The sequence below is a fragment of the Microchirus variegatus genome (genome assembly GCF_963457635.1).
Source record: "Microchirus variegatus genome assembly, chromosome: 18".
NCBI classification, from domain to species: domain Eukaryota; kingdom Metazoa; phylum Chordata; class Actinopteri; order Pleuronectiformes; family Soleidae; genus Microchirus; species Microchirus variegatus.
This window is the reverse complement of record NC_139819.1, coordinates 12,784,316-12,803,862: the sequence shown is the minus strand read 5'-3', so window position 1 is coordinate 12,803,862 and position 19,547 is coordinate 12,784,316. Positions and strand designations below refer to the sequence as shown.

At 41.7% G+C, this 19,547-nt stretch overlaps 1 protein-coding gene across 3 annotated transcripts in view; it reads right to left on the bottom strand.

Annotated features, from left to right (window-relative positions):
• Positions 1 to 19,547, bottom strand: part of slc20a2 (solute carrier family 20 member 2) — a 49,060-nt gene that overhangs the window by 14,778 nt on the left and 14,735 nt on the right. For 2 of the 3 annotated variants that reach the window (XM_083905479.1, XM_083905477.1), the window contains exons 1-4: positions 13,697 to 13,799; positions 3,060 to 3,621; positions 717 to 857; positions 156 to 241 (exon numbers count right to left, since the gene is read on the bottom strand). In XM_083905479.1, the coding sequence (XP_083761605.1) occupies positions 156 to 241; positions 717 to 857; positions 3,060 to 3,348 (516 nt within the window). In that variant the 5' untranslated portion in view covers positions 3,349 to 3,621; positions 13,697 to 13,799. Of the gene's footprint in view, positions 1 to 155; positions 242 to 716; positions 858 to 3,059; positions 3,622 to 13,696; positions 13,800 to 19,547 lie in introns of those variants that run through there. The other variant, XM_083905478.1, reaches the window with a different exon arrangement.

Here is a 19,547-nt window from a genome sequence, read left to right as displayed (position 1 = left end):
GCAAGTTATTGCCACTTTGAGAGGATCTTATCTGTGCCGAAGATCTTTAGTGTGTACACAAGTACACATATGTGTTCATTATATTGTTTATACTTGCGACACTCTGACATATTGATTCTGATTTTGAGCACAAAGGTCGTGTCAGTGAGTTTCACCTTGTTGAGGATGAAGTGTCTGATGAGCAGGAAGAGGAGTCCAGACATGAGTCCAGAAAGCAGAGGGGAGATGAACCATGAAGCCACTGAAGAGGGAGGAGAGCAGAAAATCAGAAAATCAACAATAAGCATCACTTACCAACACACTCTCCTTGAGCGTGAAAACCCAGGTTTTATGCCGTTACTGTTACTGTTTAATAGTGATCTATATTTTTGAAAAGGTGTCAATCCTTTGCATTAGTAATTAATGGCAATTGATCACACGTGTTGATGCTTTAAAATGGGTTATAGAACATTGAACTAAAGCTCAACTTAAAGAGATTATGTTGCAAATCAAAGCACAATATCTGACAGAAAAATCCCAATCACTTAATCTTGAATCTAAGTCGACATTGGCATCTCATTGTGCTTTTATTTAGTTTGTTTTCGTGTGTAATATTATTCATAAGAATACATGTAACATGTAATCTTATGGCTAATCCTGCACGTGTATGCACATTTGCAGAAATGGGGGTATCAACACTCAACACAAATACACACAAACTGGTAGGATTAGATTACCAATCTTTACAAGCTGCATCCACTGTACACCCTTGGTGCCGATGGCCACCATGGAGAAACCGATGGTCGCGCCAACAATGCAGTGAGTGCCAGAGATCGGCAGTTTGAGGAAGGAGGCTATTAGCTGCCAGACAGCTGACCCTGTGATCAAAAGACAGACATTAAAAACACTCTCAGACATGTCTCTTATTTAATTGGACACCGTTTCCCATGAGAAGAGCAGCTCTGGAATAAAAATACCACATGCATCATTAACATCATTATGTTTTTTTTTCTCAATTATGGCTGAGATGTTACCGTTTGTGCTTTTCTTCACAAGCAAGTGTACTTCCACTTTACACCCTCATAAGACACTGGCACTAATTAACCTGTATTTTATGTCTAGAGTTGGGCTGCAATAATAAAACAGGCTCTGTGATTCCAGCTTCTCAAATATGGATATTATGGTGTGGTTTATTTTCCCCTCTATGACAACGATTTGCATATCTGTAGACATCTCAGGACACTGTCACTGTGCGCTAGGATTACCGATTATTACAATCCCTGTTAGTTGCAGCCCCCTTCTAGAGTAATCCGAGAGCACACACCATCGTCATCGATCACCACAGACTAGCTCTCACTGGAGCTGTGGGTTTTAAACGTAATTATTGTGATATGGTAATTATGTTTTGAGGGATGAGGGATTCTACAACTCCACTTTGCGATGTCTGGTGTAAACAAAAAGAGAGCCGAGGACAGGTACCAACAATGTCAAAACAAAATAATCTTTTTTTCCCACCAGTGAATTCACTCTTTGAGCCTGTTATTTGAGTAAGTCCTCAGTGTCTCATTGTCAAAGCCCTGAATTAGACTCTGATTAGTGCATGATGGGGTTGCACAGTGTTGGTTGTGCAACATTTGGACAAAATAATAAGCATTTCCCTGCTCTTATCATATTGAAAGAGAGAAATTAATCGACTTCTGTATAAACAACATGGCAGTAAACGTCCTGCTCATTTACTTTTGTCGGTTCGGCCACACGCGAGTTTTCAGCAACACAGGGGATTCCCCTGTGCATAATAACCCTGTTATTTATCGCCATTTCCCAGCACTTACTGCCATTAAAATGTCATTGCCTCAACACGACCACCGTTGTATTTAGTTCTGTACTGTTCGCTTACTGAGGTAATCTAAAGCTAATGTGTAAAGCTACTAATGACAGGCAACAGTCACAGCTTGTGCTTCACTGCAAATGCTTTTTTAACTTATTGGCTGCCAATAACGTCTATAGACGTCAATTCAAATACAACCTTTCACTGCCAATGACGTCTGATGAAAGAGAGTCTCTGTTTTCTTTTTTCGTTTCGGTGTTTACGTAATCGTAGAACACAATGTTTTGTGGATTTTGGAAAATCAGTCAAAATGCTGTAAAACACTTGGCAGTGATGGAAAATGGCTGGCAGCCAATGAGTTAATGTCAAGGTGTTTTCATGGAAGAAACTTTAGCTGTTGAAAAATATCTGTAAATAAGCTAGCTAGCAGTTGTGACCGTCAGCCACTGAAGGCTAGCATTGCATTATGTTAGCCTTTACATTCCTTATTATGCATTACCATAACTTAGGAATACATACTTCCTACATGGCACTGCACTAATATCTGTAAATGAAGATGTTTTCTAAAGTTTTTTCTCACATGAAGCCGAGTAAGAATCGGTGCGTTTCAATTGCGGTCACTGAGCAATAAGTAAATACAGGTGGACTGGACTCGTATACGGGTTAGATGAAGAGCTAGAGATTATGAAAGGGACATGTAGGGTGACATCATGACCTCAGTGACCCGTCTTCTCTATAGACATAACGCCGCCACAGAGAGACAGCAGCATGGACTCTGATCACAGATCTGCACATATCATCTCTGAACCGTTGCACCAAAATGAACACTCAACATTTCAATGTGTGTACTTGATATCAGAGTGAATAGTAATAATACACTGAAATACACTTTACAGACAACTTGTTAGGTACACACACACATTCAGTTGACAAAACAGAAATACAGAAAATCCCATCAAAAACCTGTAAACGGCACATGTTTAACTGTTTTTCTGGGAAAAAATAACTGATGTCCAATTCACTCTAGTCTTTTCTGAGATGAAATGTGAAGTGGTGTCTTCATTTGTTCCCTGTAAGATCATTCAGATAGAAACACTTTAATTTACACAGAAATTAAACATGACCGGGTTTGACTTTTATGGAAAAATTACTTATTGAGACATGCTGGACATACTAATCTGCTGTCAGGTCAATAGGTTTTAAGACATCATACATAATTATACCTCATTGAATATACATTTTGTCAACTTACCAACCATGGCGCTGACCTCCCCCGCCATGAGTGTGGGCACCGTTTCGTTGTACAGGCTGACGTCTATGATGCCCTTCCGAATCGTCTCACCCACTTTGGCTCCGAGCAGCATTGAGCCTAACGTCTCAAAGATGGACGCCAGGATGCAGGCCTGCCTCAGTGTGACCACGCCGGACCCCACTGCTGTGCCGAATGAGTTGGCCACGTCGTTGGCGCCCACGGAAAAGGCCAGGATGAAGGCAATGATGAAGCCAAGGATGACCATCCACAGATATGATTCCATTTCCATCTTGATATTATTTTGCCACAAAAAATCCAAGTAGAGAAAAAAAAGTTTAAATAATTCTTAAGAAAAAATATGAAGTGCTCTGTGCGTTTTATTGGAGGACTTAATAAGTCCACTCCTTTTCTTCGTCCCCTGGTTGTAAAGAGTTCGAGGGGAGAAGCACAGCTGCTAACTAAGTGTTTGGAGCTCAGTCCAAAGATTGGAGACTAGTGATGGTGGGAGCAGGAAGCATTCCATAGCTTAATGTGAGACAGGCTGTCTGCACGTTTCCTTCACCTGCAAGACAAACCAGAGAGAAGAGACAAAGAATGAGATTAGTGTCATGAGCCACGATTACTCTTTTTGTGCCATCTGACAACACCTCCCTGTTCCTTCCTCCAAAAACCAAAAACAGGGAGGAGGAGGGACTAAGAGAGAGGCACTAAGGCAAGAAAAAAAAAAAAAAAGTGTAAAGCACTCAGGATGAAGGATGGAATTGCAACGGTGGCTTCGAGGAAACGGGCAGAGCGCTGCAGGGAGGAAAGCTGAGGGACATTTCATGAGAATCACAGTTTGCACTTCAAAGAAATCAAATCAGACTGTGCGGAGAGCTTGCTGTCAGCAGTGAGACTAAAAAAAGACTACACTGTGTAGAGTGAGATATGAGCGTTAGAGGTGACTGTTAACACTTCGACGCCAACTTCTCTGACAAACCTGTATTTATATCAGAGGTTTAACCTTTGCCACACATCCAGGAAGTTAAATGTTCAATATTAGACTACAGCATTACAGTCTAACTCTTACTAAAGGTAATTATTATAATTCACACCATTGAAACGCTTCCTTAAATGAATTAAAAATAATCTACAATCTATAATTCCGAAATGAAAGTGTTGACCAAGTGATGACATGCTGGCGAAAGTGTTCACACGTCAGATTACATTGCAGTTACCCTTCTCAGCTTTGCTCTTTCAAACCGCAGCGTGATGTCGTGCTGCTCACCAGGTGACGGTCAAAAGTTCACACGAGTTTTGCAACAAGCATTGGAGAACAAGTTCGAACTACATCAAGAGGCTTTGCTGCAGCGCAATGTAACAAAGAAGGTCAGCACATGGATTTCAGTCCAGACTGCAATGCAGTAAGAACAACGGCAGTAACTGCTGCTCGAGCACTTCACCAAACTGCACTTCCGAGGGTAGAGTAAGAGTACTAATGTTGTGTAGAGAAAATGCAACTTCTCTGAATAATCTTACATCCACCCTACAAGAAACATCTCCTTATTTCAGCCTTTAAAGGCCATCGGGGGTTATGGCAGGCATTTAAAGTGGAAATAGACCCTTTCTTAATCCATAACAATGAACTTGAAAGTATTGACCCACTATCCATGATGTTTATTATGCCTGGGTGCATAATATTACACACCTGCTCTCAGGAAAAGTACAATATCCTTCCTTATACAGGTGCCTTACTATTGCTGGATCTTTATGAATATTACCAAGCAATAAAAAACCAGGAAACGCAAACACAGAGGAACGAACCATGTCCTAACCATGTCAATAATGGCTGCACCCACAATTGAGCATGCAGTTATTTGTTGATCCAGCAATTGTTGTCATAATAGCGTGAGTCTCTAGTGATGCACTTGTTGAATCCATCTGCAGGAGAGTTGATCCCATCACATCCAACAGGTAAACAGGCGAACATCTCCCCTGCTCGATGTAAAGCTCCACAAAGCTTTATTTACATCGCAGCCATAACAACACTTTTTAGCAAGAGATGGCAAGGCCACCAACACTGAAATCTCTGGTGGTCCTCGAGAAAACCTCTGCACCACAAATGACTTGATCTGGGTTATTTGTCCTTTTGTCTATGCCACATAATCAAAGTCATTTCATACGAGTTAATGGGAGCACATTTCCATCTATGGTTACACCAGTTTTTAATGGGGAACATTGAATGTCAACAGCTTCAAGGCCAGACTAGACTAGTACATTCTCTCTGCATGAACCAACTCTGTGCTCCTCGTCGTGTGGGGGCAGGCGCCTCCTCTCTGAACAGCCTGTGGCCAAGTTATGGCTCCCTCCTCCCAACCAAGAGCTCCATCTGGAACAGCTGAGGTCACAAACTGCCATCCCTTTATCCTCTGTTAAACCACAACAGACACACTCATAACTATAGGATAATTTGTCTCCTGTCCTGTTCAGGCCCTGAAATTACCTCCCGGGATTTGGACATGTGACCTCAATAGATGATGGATATTATCACAAAATTCCACGTGTCTATTTCCCCAATTAAAGCATCTTAAAAAATCATCGGTCAGGTTTCTTTTTTGATACAGAGGGAAACTGAGCTCAGGATTCAGTTGTTGCCAATGCTCAAAAAGACGAAGCAGCAACCTTGACACAGATCCCTGAGGGGGAAATTCTCTTTCCACCAATTTCCTCCAGAGGCAGATCAGAGTAAAGGTTCAGAGTGAAAGATTGATGCCCCCCCCCCCATCATCAAGATTCAGAGCCTCAGATACTCAACTTTGAGACTCTTTGGCTGAAAAGTCAGGAAATATCAGCCATTATCTTGTGTTAATAAGTTTAACCATGTTTATAACTCATGATTACACATGGAACTAGAGCTGGGAAATTATTCTAGAGCAGCAACTAACAATTATTTTCATAATCGAATAATCTGTTGATTATATTCACAATTAAACAATTACTTGTTAATAATCAATTCATCGATTAATTGTTTCAGCTCTAAATTATTCGGACATTTATGTGAGGATATAATGTTCCTCAAAAGTAATATAACAAATGTTATATGTATATTACAATAAAATGGCAGAAGCTTCTCAGTCAAACAAGTCACGGTAAATTGACAGAATGTATAGTTTATGTATTGTATTTGAGACACAACACATATAACAACTTCGTTTGATTTACATCAGATTTGTGACATTGTTCCGTTTAACATGATTTCCGCTCATAAAGTTTAAAACCACAATAAACGGATTCCTTCCGTCTTTCACTGACATGCTATTGTGACATCTACATAAGCCAATATTGTAAAATGTTATAGTGATAATGTCATAACATACATCAGTTTTTATACTGGTATTACATTTCCCTATGCACAGATGTGAAGAACTTTCCAAGTGGCAGCGCAAGTCACGACTAATCAAATAAAGTCAAATCAAGTTAACATGTTTAAGCTCAAACTCACTGCACCCTCTAAATGGAGCTCTCAAACAAGGTGGTTCTGCCTGTTGCCATTGTTTTTCTGCTGCTTTACAACAGTCATGGGGAGTGAGAGGACAAACAAGATACAACTTGTAAATGTCTCATCGGGAAAAAAAAAACACCACCAGAAAATGATCAAACAGGTCACCAGAGACAGTGGACACCAGTCGTTCCTTCACATAGATATCTAGGCGTGGGAAGGAAGGGATAGAAAGGCGAACATGGGTGACTTAAGTGCGAGTGTGCAGGCCTTTTTTTTTTTTTTTTTTAAATAAAGGTCCACATTTTTTTCCAAACGGGGAAACTCGATATGACAGCTGCAAGCTGACGCGTGTACTTTGAAGATCGACAGTAACACAAATGCTGGTTCACGCACTGCCACTCCTAGTCGTGCACATAAAAGCTATTTCCTCCGGTGCTAAAACATGTACATTAGAGCCTAGTGGCGTAAACTGGATACTCCTCGTATTGACTGTTACTGCTCCAGAGTTGAATCCAAAATCAAAAGTGACAGATGATCAGTCAGAGACAGACACATGCAACATGTAAACCAAACACTTTCCCAATTCTCAGTGGAAGTTTGGGCTTTATTGGTGTTTTAAAGTGGCAGGAGCTATTTCAAGCACTCCTGCTTCTGGAAATACAAAACTCATTCATCTCTCCCAGTTAGGTACTCCAGAAAAACTGCACTCGAAAATGTGAGTACATAAAGGCTTTAGTGCTCTCTGCTAATGGACTATGAAAGCTAACAATAACTTTGACACCAAAGCTCATTATTGTATTAAGAATAATCCACCGAACCAAATGAAAGACATGATAATTAAAATCCATCTAATCTGGAGATGATCGTGTTCTAATGCAAAGTACCGCTGGTGTGTCTCACAACACTTGAGCCACCTTCTCTGTTGACCATCACTCTATTGAGACAGCAGGAATATTTTTACATGAATGAACTACATTTTTAGCATAAAAGAAAAGCATGGTACTGTCATGAATCCAATGCAAACCTAAGGACTTTCTTGACACACAGTTATATGTCCTTCCAAATGTGGTGACGGCAGAGCCAGAGCTTTTTTTTCCCCAGTCATGTACAGATCACAGACCTGTGGACATTAACCAGACGGCCAAAAATAAACACAAGCAGGCCTGATGTCATCCACTGGTTAGTTAACAGCCCTGACATGCTCTGTCTAGGCATCGATTTTTACATTCCTAATACATTACTTACATAATGGGTTCAGATCACAGGTGTGTGATGCAAGCTATATGTTGAGCTGATAAGACTTGAATATGACATTCAGGACATTAGAGGAATGTTGGCTTCAAAGTTATTTGACTTGTGGCTGTTAACAATGAAAGATTCATTGGGACCTTGAAACTGACAAAGATTCCCTTCCTTTTCATGAGTCAGTTTGACTATGCGCTGCAGCAATGCTGCACAAAAATGCACCTGAATGTTATACTTTTACATATTTTTAGTATAAAGGAATAAAACTGATCTAGAAAACGACCAGAGGAAGCAGTGCCATAATGCAGATGTACCAACGGTGATCATAACTGCTCTGTGCTACCCAACCCAAGTAAAAACAAACGCTGCATAGTAGTAGAAAAAATGAAGAAAGAAAATAGTGGATTAAAGAGTAACACAAAGAATTGAGTATAAAAACGGGAAGTGTTGGTTCTTTAAACATTGGAGAAACCTTGTGTTGCGATTGCTTAATCAAACAATTAAGGAAAGATGGTGAGATTAGGTGCAAGCAGTGCCAAAACTAACAGGGAGCAGAGCGGAGTAAGAGTGATTATTTAGCCCAGCTGCCTCCAGAACAAACCTACGGAAGTCATTTCACACTTAATTATAATTTTCGCTAGAGAATAAAATGGAGTTGGTACAAAAGAGGAACTCAAAAAAAAAAATTCAATTAGTTCACTTGAAGCTGCTCATTTGACTCTGACAGTCAGTGGTTAACAATACAGTGTGGTGAATCAAGAAGCTAATAACAGTGGCCATGGTCATGAGAAATATGCGTTTCACAGGCTGGACGGTCAACACGTATCAGTGAAGTGGACTTCCTGGTTCACTTTTCAGCTCAGGTGGATCATTTCTGACATTCTGTAGTGACCACTGTCCAAGGTGCTGAAGGTGAGACCACAAGGTATAGAGGAGCTTCGATGTAACTGTACATACTTAATACATTAAGTCCACAAAGGTATCTAGCAGTACATTCGCTATGATGCATATGTGCTGTTTGGACTATAAGAACAGTTTCCATTCATCCATTCATTCATCCACCCACTATCTACCACTTTATCCTCCACCGGAGGGTTGCGGGGGTGCTGTGCCTATCTCAGCTGACGTAGAGCAATAGACGGTGTTCACCCTGGACAGTTCGCAGTTTCCATTCATATTCATATATACGTCATCCGTTTGTGAAATTCAAAATGTATACCACAAGCAGAAGTAACGTGGCTGCACTTTTACTGTCTGAAAGAAAGCCAAATTTCACACGGACTTCAGTCTCTGGTACAGCTGTGGCACAGGTCCACAGATTGTTGGCCATTCAATCTGTGGATAAAGACACTGACTCCTCAAGTATGGTAAAAGCAAAAAAACAAAGTGTAAATACCAAACATTTTGCTTCTCATATTCAGTGTATTGTAAAAGTGATGCTCAAAATAGTTCTACACAGAACAGTAAACCAAGTGGAGGTGATAGTCTGTGAGGTGACATTACTGGCAGACACATTCTCTTCCAGTAGGCGCCAGGTGGCAAAAGATACCCAACATGAACATGTGATACAGGGTAAATTATCAGCATCTGTAAACACATTGCCAGTCATTTGCGTCGACCCGTCTGAGCGGTCAGTACACAACACAAGGCCACACAGATTTAAAAAGATAATAAAAACGTAAAGTGACAGTGAGTCCATACATCCTGTAGCAAAGCTACACCACATAACCAGGAGATAGAGGGGTAGAATCATCAGCCTCAAACAACGATTAATCAAGTAATCAGTTTGTCAATAAAATAGCAGAAGATGTTGATCAGTGTTTGTCAAACCTGGAAATTATGACGTTCACTTGTTTTGTCCACAAACCAAAATGGTTCACTTTTAATGATTTGTTATATGGAGCACAGAAATTAAGAAAATACTTACATCTAAGAAGCTGAAATCTTGTCTTCAATCATGAAAAAAAGCTTCAATCAATCAATTTACTAATCGATTAATAATCAATTAATCGGGTCATTCATTCAGTATCAACTAATAGTCACATTTGCTAATCAGATGAATAATCGAATATTCATACCCATCCCTAGTAATGAGCAGAAGGAAAAGTGAGGCAAGAAAGAGCTGCACCTCCACTAATGCGCAGCACCACACAGTACTGTATATCACAAGTTAAGCAGAGTACTTTATCCTATAAAATAATCTAATAACACTGGGTTGAGTCGTGTGCCACGGCAGAGGAAACTGTGTGAATGTGCGACCACTTTTCTCTGACTGTTTTGTTACTGTTGTTGTTGCACAATGCTCATTAATTTGCCTGAGATGCCACTGCAGCACAGCCAGAACTGATGCAAAACACTGTGTCACGAGCTACTGTCTGCACTGACATGCAGCTGTAAGGTCCATGCGATGATTCAGCCTCCCTCTCATCGGCTAACCCTGGGTTCCTGCTCAACTAGAACACATATGTAGCATCAGATAATGAGTCACGGCAACATCCGGCCAGTGCTGGAGCTGCTGGCTCATTGTTACACCTGAAGCATACGCAACAGCAAATCTTTGCCTCCAAGGACACATGATTCTCCCGTCTACCAAATGGTTAAGCCGAGTTAAAAAAGAGAGCGATGTGAAAAGACTAACATAAGACACATATGGGAAAGAAGAAGAGCCTGAAAATCATCTCCACTCACCTTCACATGTCTCCTCATATCAGAAGAAGGAGGGAAAGTAGTGGAGATAAATGAATGTCAAAGACAAAATGACTGTACGAGGGAGACGCACAGAGAGAGGGGGAGATGGTGGGTTATTTTTAAAATTGCTGAAAATAAAATGGGGATGAATATGTGACTGATGGCAAATAAATTCAGGATGATCGAGTGGAAGAGAACAGCTAATGACAGGAGAAAGGCAGAAGAGGCTTGGTGAGAAATCAGCAGGTTGTGGTGGTGTTGCAGGGAGAGAGTGAGCGAGCTTACACAAGAGGGAGGCAGCAAAGCGAGCCGAGTCTAGACTGCCTCTTAAAAGGAAAGTATCCACATTCCCAGCAGCCAATGACGAATGTCGGAGAGGCAGAAGAGTGTCTGTGATTGGGTGGCTGTGTGAAGACAGGACAGATGGATGGAGGGGAGGCAGGCGATAAGTCAGAGATGAGCGATACCTGTGTGTGGACGGTTTTACAGCTAGAGAAAAGCATGCAGGTGGGTCAAGGGCATTAGGATCACAACAGCCTTCCCCTCTGTTACTCTTAAATAAGGGTGGGCAATAAAAATATAATGTTTTTTGCAAGTTACTATATAGTGCAACCAAACTATTTCCTTCCAGTCTCAGACTGTGATGCTTCAATCAAAAATCCTGCTCCGTACAAGAGCTCTGGACAGAATGTGCCCTATAGAGCTCTGGACGTCACATGATTCTGTCCCTGTCAGAGTTCACTGTGCACTTTAAATCCATGGAGATCGACTGATTTGTTGCGAAACTTGACAGAGTGACTATATCTGATCCTTATAATGAGTTTGGAGGTGGAGAGGACATTATTCCAGACCGGCAAGTATCCCTACATCTTCACTTTCCTGATTAAGTTCCATTCATCTCACTTCAGAGAATCACTGAACGCTTATAAGAGACTGGAGGGAAACAAATGGACGATATAAACATTCAACTCTGTCTATCAGCTAAAGACTGCATGTCAGTTAGACTGAGTCCATTATTTACCGAGAGTAAACCACAAAATCAATTGCTTAAGGGGTTCCCATCGCTCTGTCTTATTCTGCTCATTTTGAGCATGTTTCATAGCAGTGATTCACCTACGCCGTCTGTCTGGATCTGTGGGGATCCCATAAAAGGTTCTCCTGTTAGCCTGTCTGACTGTTTTGGCAAAAGCTGGCGAAAAGACGAGTTGTGCAACATATTACCTGAATGATTTATGTGTTGTCTAGTATTTACATCTGTCGAGGTGAACAGTGCAGTATCCTGCCAGAGGGCGTTACCTTAGTTGTGTGCCGTCCGCTACAGGAGCTCTACTGATGATAGTATGATCTCTCTGCTTTGGCAGATCATCAACATGTTCTAATCCTCCACGATATAATGTGGTCATATTTCGGCACTGTTCAGTTTGATACTCGTGCCGCTTCCTGTGATGACACTGACCAATCAGTGTCTGGCTACACTCCGCATTTTCCCTAGTTATGACGTCACCAGTCGAGCTAGTGGAAACACGCCATGTGTCACTTAAAGGGGACATATCATGTAAAATTGATCTAATATTTATATTTGGGACTCTGGAGGCCCTATGAGTAGGCAAAGTGTGAAAAAAAGATGATAAAACACGCGATGTTGACTTCCGCAGGGTATCGGACTGATAAATTCCTGGAATTGTTGTCTCGCTTTGTCCCTAAAAACATGAGAGTGCAGACGAGGGCAATATTATCCGAAAGAGGAGAAATCCGCGAAGTGTTCTATTCTTGGCTCCACAGTGCAGCACAGAGTTCTACACAAACTTCCAGGCTCAGAGGATTTACTTGTCCAGTGGATACATTTTATATATGACGGCAATGTGCCGGCTAGATTCTGCACATGATGGCTTTTCCAAATGCTAACTTCTTTTAGCTGCCGGAGCCTCAGTGACGCAAAGTAGTTTCCTGTGTCTCATTTGCATTCAAAGAGACAGGCACTCAAAACCCAGCGTACTGAACAGGGCTGTTTTGGCAGGGTGATTGAACTGCTGTGGTGCTTCATCTTTATGGTATTTTTACCAAAGCATGTCACAGACATGTTCATTAGGACACCAGGGAACTAGGTTAACTTGGAGAAATAGGGTTTAAAATGATACCTTTAAGCCACTACAATAATAACAATAAGTCCATTATGCAGGGCCATTTTCAGGGCCTAAAGAAATCACACTTGACACTTTACTTGTATGCCTGTGATTCACATTTTTCCCCAGAATTGTTTTATTCATTTTTGCAAACAGTTTTAAGACACTGAGTAACTCGGCTGAGAGGATGAGCTCCGTGTTACTGAATCATCAGGATGGGCAAAATGTCTTGAGAACATTTTTGCTCGTGACATTAAACAAACAACAGTATCTATGGGACACGAGGGATGCAATGATTTGTCAACTGAGCTCTTTTACGGAGCGAGTCATCTCACTTTGTACCCATCTCTACTGAGAGTTCCACATGTGCATAGAATAAATCCCCCCTCATCCACTCACCCACACACACACACACACACACACACACCCAAGACAACAAACACCTGTGTGTGATGTTTCCACCAACAGTTAAAGTCTGCACATTAGTTTGTTACTTTGCCATCTATGTTGTATAACTAAAAATACTTCCACACACTGCTTCTTCTCAGATGCCTTGGTGTCATGATAGTCTGCTCAGGGGGACACTTTAGCTTGTTTGTCTGCTCCATTGTCACAGTGAGTCAACATAACGTCGTCACATGTTGAGCAGCGTGCATTGTGCAGTGTGACTTTTCGGCTCCAGAAGGCAGAGGCTCTCGACACAACACAGTGACAAGTGCGGAGCACATTCACTGTAGGCTCGTCACTGACGAAACGCAAAGTGAAGTCGGGAGCCCGCGTCTCTTCTGCAGTTCCTTTAACATTTAATCATCAATGCTACAAGAAGCATGAGAAGGAATATTGCACACGGAGATTACCACAGACATGGAGAAATCTCCCTCGTCTGCAAGACAATGAGAGAAGATGCAAATTTGCTAGAACTGCACCGCAAAACTGTTTTTGAACGACTGTGGCATCATTTACATGGTTTTGTACGTGTTTTTCAGACTCTACTCGAGAGTTGGCTCAGCCACAAACTGCACAAACACAATTTCTCGCTTAAATTCCACACAGTCATTGTCAAGTTAACCATATGCTTAAAAACACTCATCATTACTCACGCACACAACCGAAGTCGAGTCATTATCTGGGACAGTTGAGATCCTTTCTTTCTCACACACTGTGTAAGGAGGAGAATAGGTCCAGTAAGAGACTGTTCCGAGGTCCGCTCTTGTGTTTTTCGAGTTCCAGTGTCTCTCACTCATTCTCTAAAAAGACCCATCTGTGTCAGCTGCACCTGCTGCCTCTGACTCTGTGCTTCGCAGCAGGGGGGCGCTGTCTCCTGAACCCAAGCACACACGTACAGTGTTGAGATCAGTCAGCCTCCACAGGTGGGAGGGGGCGGGGGGGGCTGCTCAAGAATTACAGCGACGACATGTATGTCTGCAAAGCGCACGTTGCCCTCGACGCCATCTTCACACACACACACACACACGCACGCGAGGACTTCCATAAATCCTCTCACTCATTCTATTTTCTCTCCACCACTGTGGGTCTGCACTGCAGTACTAAGTCAGATTGTTTTGAGTAAGTCCTAACTAATCCTTCGGGTGGCTTCTGAAGGCCATTACAGGGAGGTAACAAAGGCAATCTATCAAGAATTCATACGAGCGTGGAGATTATCAATAGCTGTCGCAGCAGCACACCTCATCCGATTAACCCTGCTGACACGGATCATCTTCCTGCCGTCTCCTCCACCATCGCCACATTCCCGAATCGCCAGGGAAACATCTCACACCGCAATCATCTCGACATCCTGAGGCACAGATCAGAGATTCATCGAATGAGTCGAATGGAATGCATCGGGAAATGTAGATCATTTTAGCGTCAGATCGTTAAAGCGACCAGTTAATTGCGTATTTAACATATTGTTTATAGAAAGAAAAAAAACACTAAAGCCCAACATTTGGTAGAAAGTGTGTTGTATCTCAAAGAGCATATGTATCAGTGCATAAACATTATTTAACCTTTGTTGTATTGAAATAAAATTTAAATATATCATGATATATACGTTGTAGAGCTGCAACTAACGATTATTTTCATAATCGATTAATCTGTCGATTATTTTCTGGATTACTCAATTGGTCCATAAAATTTTCCAAACCTGGAAATTATGATGTTCTCAAACATCTTGTTTTGTCCGCAAACCAAGATGATTCAGTTTTAATGATTTTATTGTTATATGGAGCAAAAAAAAACAGAAAATATTCACATTTAAGAAGCTAAAACAATCAGAAATCATGTTTTAAGCATGAAAATAGCTTCAAACCAATTAATCGATGATCAAAACAGTTGACGATTAACTTAGTTTTTTAGTATTAATGCTCCAATACGTTGTTCTGGAATTATTGTCCTTATCACAGGGCATGCACAGCATTAATGCATGGGAAAACAACAGTTCTGTGTGTGGTGCTCCAATCGGTCAACCACCTATCTGTATTAGTGGTCCAGATTGTTTCTGAATATTTTGATCAATACAAGTCTCTTTACATTATTATTACAGTCTCTATAAAGTTAGATGAAAAACAGGTTTCTTCATTCATAAAACTCAAGTGAGTTTTTTTTCCTATGTGCAGCTAAAATAGATTTGCCAGCGTTGCACAACTGTGTGATAGTGGAAGCAAGATGAAAACACAGTAGAGAGTTGGCTTGTGTTTTTATTGCAAGTGTAAATGTGGTTTATTATGAAACTGTGGCGGGAACATGACAAAACTGGTGGGCCGTCGCAGTCCAGGTTATTAATGGGAAACGCCGTCTTTCACATAGTGAATTGAAATTCATGGGAAACATACGGATGATTTAGTGGCAACACGTAAATAACTTATTTATAACTCGATACTGACGGGTTCAGCTCCAACAATATTACCTTGAACGACATTGGTCGAAGAAATTGGATCAGACGTAAGTCAACGTACCTCCGAGGTCACAAAAGGCTACTACGTTTTTCCACAACGCGAGCAAGTGTGCGGCAGAGTCCTGTGCATAAAACCAGAAAGTTCAACTCACCAGTTCACTCATCATTTTCATTTCATTCTACGAAGTGAAAGACGTTCCCACTCTTTCTTCATCTCTTCTACAGAATTTACACTGCCAGCTATTGTCTTAAATCTAGGGCCAAATAATAAAAATAAATAAAAAAAATCAAGAGGGTCAGTCGGAGTGAACAAGTATCAGAGTGAGTATCCAAGCCATTAACAACACTACGACAGGCGAAGCTACAACAGCAAACAATCGAACCCCCCTCTGGCTTTCAGTCTTGAGTAAGCTTTATGTTTAAATACTTTTTTTAAGGTCAGATCTCTCTGGTTTCAGAGGAGACTGTGCAAGGGTTTGACTCTCTCACCCTGAATTGGCAAAGTGACTGAAGCAACCCCTCCCAACCCCAGTGTGTGTGTGTGTGTGTGTGTGTTTGTGTGCAACTGTTTTTAAGTAAATGAGACGGTCCCACACTGTGGACTTCTCATGGCTCCAAAAAAAGACAATAATACAATGAGATAGATAGAAAAAAAAAACAAGCACCCGCATCAATCATCGATTATTCTTGATTAATACCTTGAAAGCTAATGTATTTGAGTGCAAACAATGCCGACAAGGCCAAAATAGCAGCAACACAAAGGATACGGTGCTGAAAACACTGCTTTTAGAAGGTCACAAACTATTACTCACCACTGAGAATAAACCATGATCACAGCAGGATCCTAATTGACCAATCAAATTGTGCCTCAAAGATGGATATAAAGCCAACTGTGGATTGGAGGTGGAGGTGGTGGGGGTAGTGGGGGGGGGGGTTGTTGTGTTGTTGGCTGAGCTTCACATCATATGACTGCTGCTGACACAATAAGGCTTGATCCCTCACAAGAATTCGAAGGGCTTTTTAAGGTTGCGGCCCTGCTTTCTTCTACTTTGGGCCATCTGTGTGACCATGTTCCTGAGAGTCATCTTACCCTTGACCCTCTTCTCTGTTCTCCTCTCGCTCGCTCACACCCCCGCCCACACACCCTGCTTCAGCCAGACAGTTCCAGTTCTCTTCCACAAATAAGTGTGGGGACCTAAACAAGTCCCTTTCACCCCTGTCCTTCCTCTGCTTTGCTGCCCAGGCTAACCCCTTCAAAACTATCTTTCTCTCATTGCAACTGCTAGTACCTGCAAACTTACCAACCTTTTTCTCCGAGTCTGGTAATCTACCACTGGCATGCTTCGAGGTATTCAATTGTGTTACTGGGGCAAAGTGGATGTCAGGATTAGTGAGTGCTGAAAAAGCAGCACAAAAACTGAGCAGCACACTGTAGGTAAAGTACAATGGGGATATTCTCTTTGTTAAACTTAACTGCAGATTAATCTCTGAAATCCTAATGTACTCTTAAAATTCTGCTCTCAAATGCGGACATATTGTTAGCAGTTATTATGGGTTTCCACTAGGCCTGGGCGATATATCGATTTTATCGATTAATTCCAAGTTTTTTGTTCCAGACGATTTAAAAAATAACATTGATTATTTTCTCCTCTTACTACGGCGTACCTTTTCCCCTCGGGAGCTTCCGAGTGGAACCCCCCCACCTACTTGGTTCCCCTCCGAACACGCACGGATGCACACACAGCGACAACATGGCTATTGCAAATGCGTGCGATTGCGAATTGTGTTCCCAAGAAAGGACTAGTATCTTCAGTGATTTGGAAGTGGTTTGGGTTTGCGGCGACAGACGTGGAACAAGTGACTGCACGGTGCAAAGTTTGTTTAAAGCCCATTTCAACAAAAGGCAGTAGCACAAGTAGGGACAGCACTGCTGAGCTACCGCTGTATGCGACTGTATTTCAGACTGAGTCTTTGCTCCGGAGACCTCCGACACGAGGATCAAGCCGAACAGTGTCGAACTGTAGATCGTTTAACAATATTTAACAGTCCCAAAAATGTGGGTTAATCTCCGACAATTACCAGGGAGATGTCTAAAATCTCAATATTTAACACAGCAGTCTGGTCCGAGACTGGCATCATGCTGTCTGTGCTACGGTCATGGAGGACGTATTTAAAATATTTTAATTACCTGACACTGAAACACTGTGTAAATGCATGACGTTATACACACACATACACAAAGTGCATCATATGAATAATTATTTTGTCTTTGTTAGTTAAAAAAAAAAACATTTTAAACGTTTTAAATCGTAAAAAAAAATTATAAATAAATTACGGATTTTATTTTTAGGCCATATCGCCCAGCCCTAGTTTCCAGCCTCTAACTTAAAGGTGAAGTAAGTAGTTTATAGTGACATCTAGAGGAGAGGCTGAAATTTACAACAACGAACTGCTCCTCTGCTCACCCCCTCTCTTCCCCGAGCGCTATGGTGTCCTCAGCCGGTCAAATGTCGTCCTCGTCGTCTTTCTTCGTGTCAGCAGATGAGGTTCGTGAGGCGAGGGAGAGGGCGAGCTACCGCGGCCGTAGCAGACGAAGCGGAGAGAGTGGAGGTGGGACTTCCGCTACAAGTAAATCGACGCTTGATTTGTTCTCTCGCGTTTGTCCTTACAGGCTCCGGTAGAAACATGGCGTCGTGGCAATGCAACAGCGGCCCGCGACCATGTTATTTTACATGCCTTTTTGAACAAAAACTATAATACAGCGACTAGACAATGCAGGAGCACATAATATGTATAAAAAAGTGGATTTTGGATCATATAAACCCATAAATACTACACAGTGTCCCTTTAAATTTCCCCACTGCGGGACGAATAAAGGACTATCTTATCTTAAGATTTATGAGGCAACTAAACACAAAAATGGAATCTTCTGAGCAAATTTACATAAATTCATAGTGAATATGGTCACTATGGTTTGTCATCTTTAAAAATTTGGGCCCCAAATAAAAACTACAAGTCACTTTTATTGGAAACAAGCTAAAGCATATACATATTCTTCGTTAATTCATCCATTGTCTTAACAGTAAACTTTGTTGTCATTCGCATCTAAATGCCACTTGAAAAACCTACCTACTGTTGGAGAGACTTCAGTTTTAAAAGGTATTAGATCATTAACAAACAAAGAATCTCTGATGTTAAAATAGAACAAAAACCCAACCAAACGATAAAATACAAAAAGAAAAGGTTGCTCTGGAGTTACTTCATTGCGACGACAGGTCTGTTTGAACGCGTCCACTAAGTTCTACATAGTGACAATGTTCCTGCCTTTGAAACAGCATGTGGTTAAGGACACAATTAGAAACCAAAACAGAGTTAAAAGTATCCGCACTGACATGGAGACGGGCTCATTAATCCTGACATTTTCTTATCAAGATAACGACGGATGTCACGACACGACGCGTTTCTTGTTAATTTACTGATCGAGCTGTTTATAGTAAATGACCACGACGACGTGTCACTGGAGTCTAATGAACATCTGTGACCTTGGATAGTTGTGTCCTCACATATACGGTTAAAAGGAGAGCACAGGGAGAGCGAGGGGGGGGAAGAGAGAGAGAAGTGTAGACGGAGAAGGAGAAAAAGACAGAAAGGGAAGGAGAGCGAGATCTCCCTGCTAATCTGGATCTAGTGGCCTATGCCCTTATGCTCTTAATCCTGGCTTCCAGCACATGACCCAGCTAACAGTATTATAAAGTGCTTTGATTAGACCTGCTGCTGTGCGCATGCAGTGTTTAACGTTGTGGCAGTGGGGGGGAGACACGGGGAGCCTGTGCAGGAATGCCGAGCCTGTGAACAGACACATATATACACGCACATACACACATAAACACACAGTATTAGCCAGCATTTAACCTCTGCGCATATAGCCTAACTGCAGCGGAAGAAAAGGCACGAGGGCTGGCTGGATTAGGGCTGGGAGTCAGTGAGTCAGCGGATTACTCCCACACTGTGATTCTAGGTAGAAACCTCAAGTCATGTTCGAAAACGTGCCGCAGGCT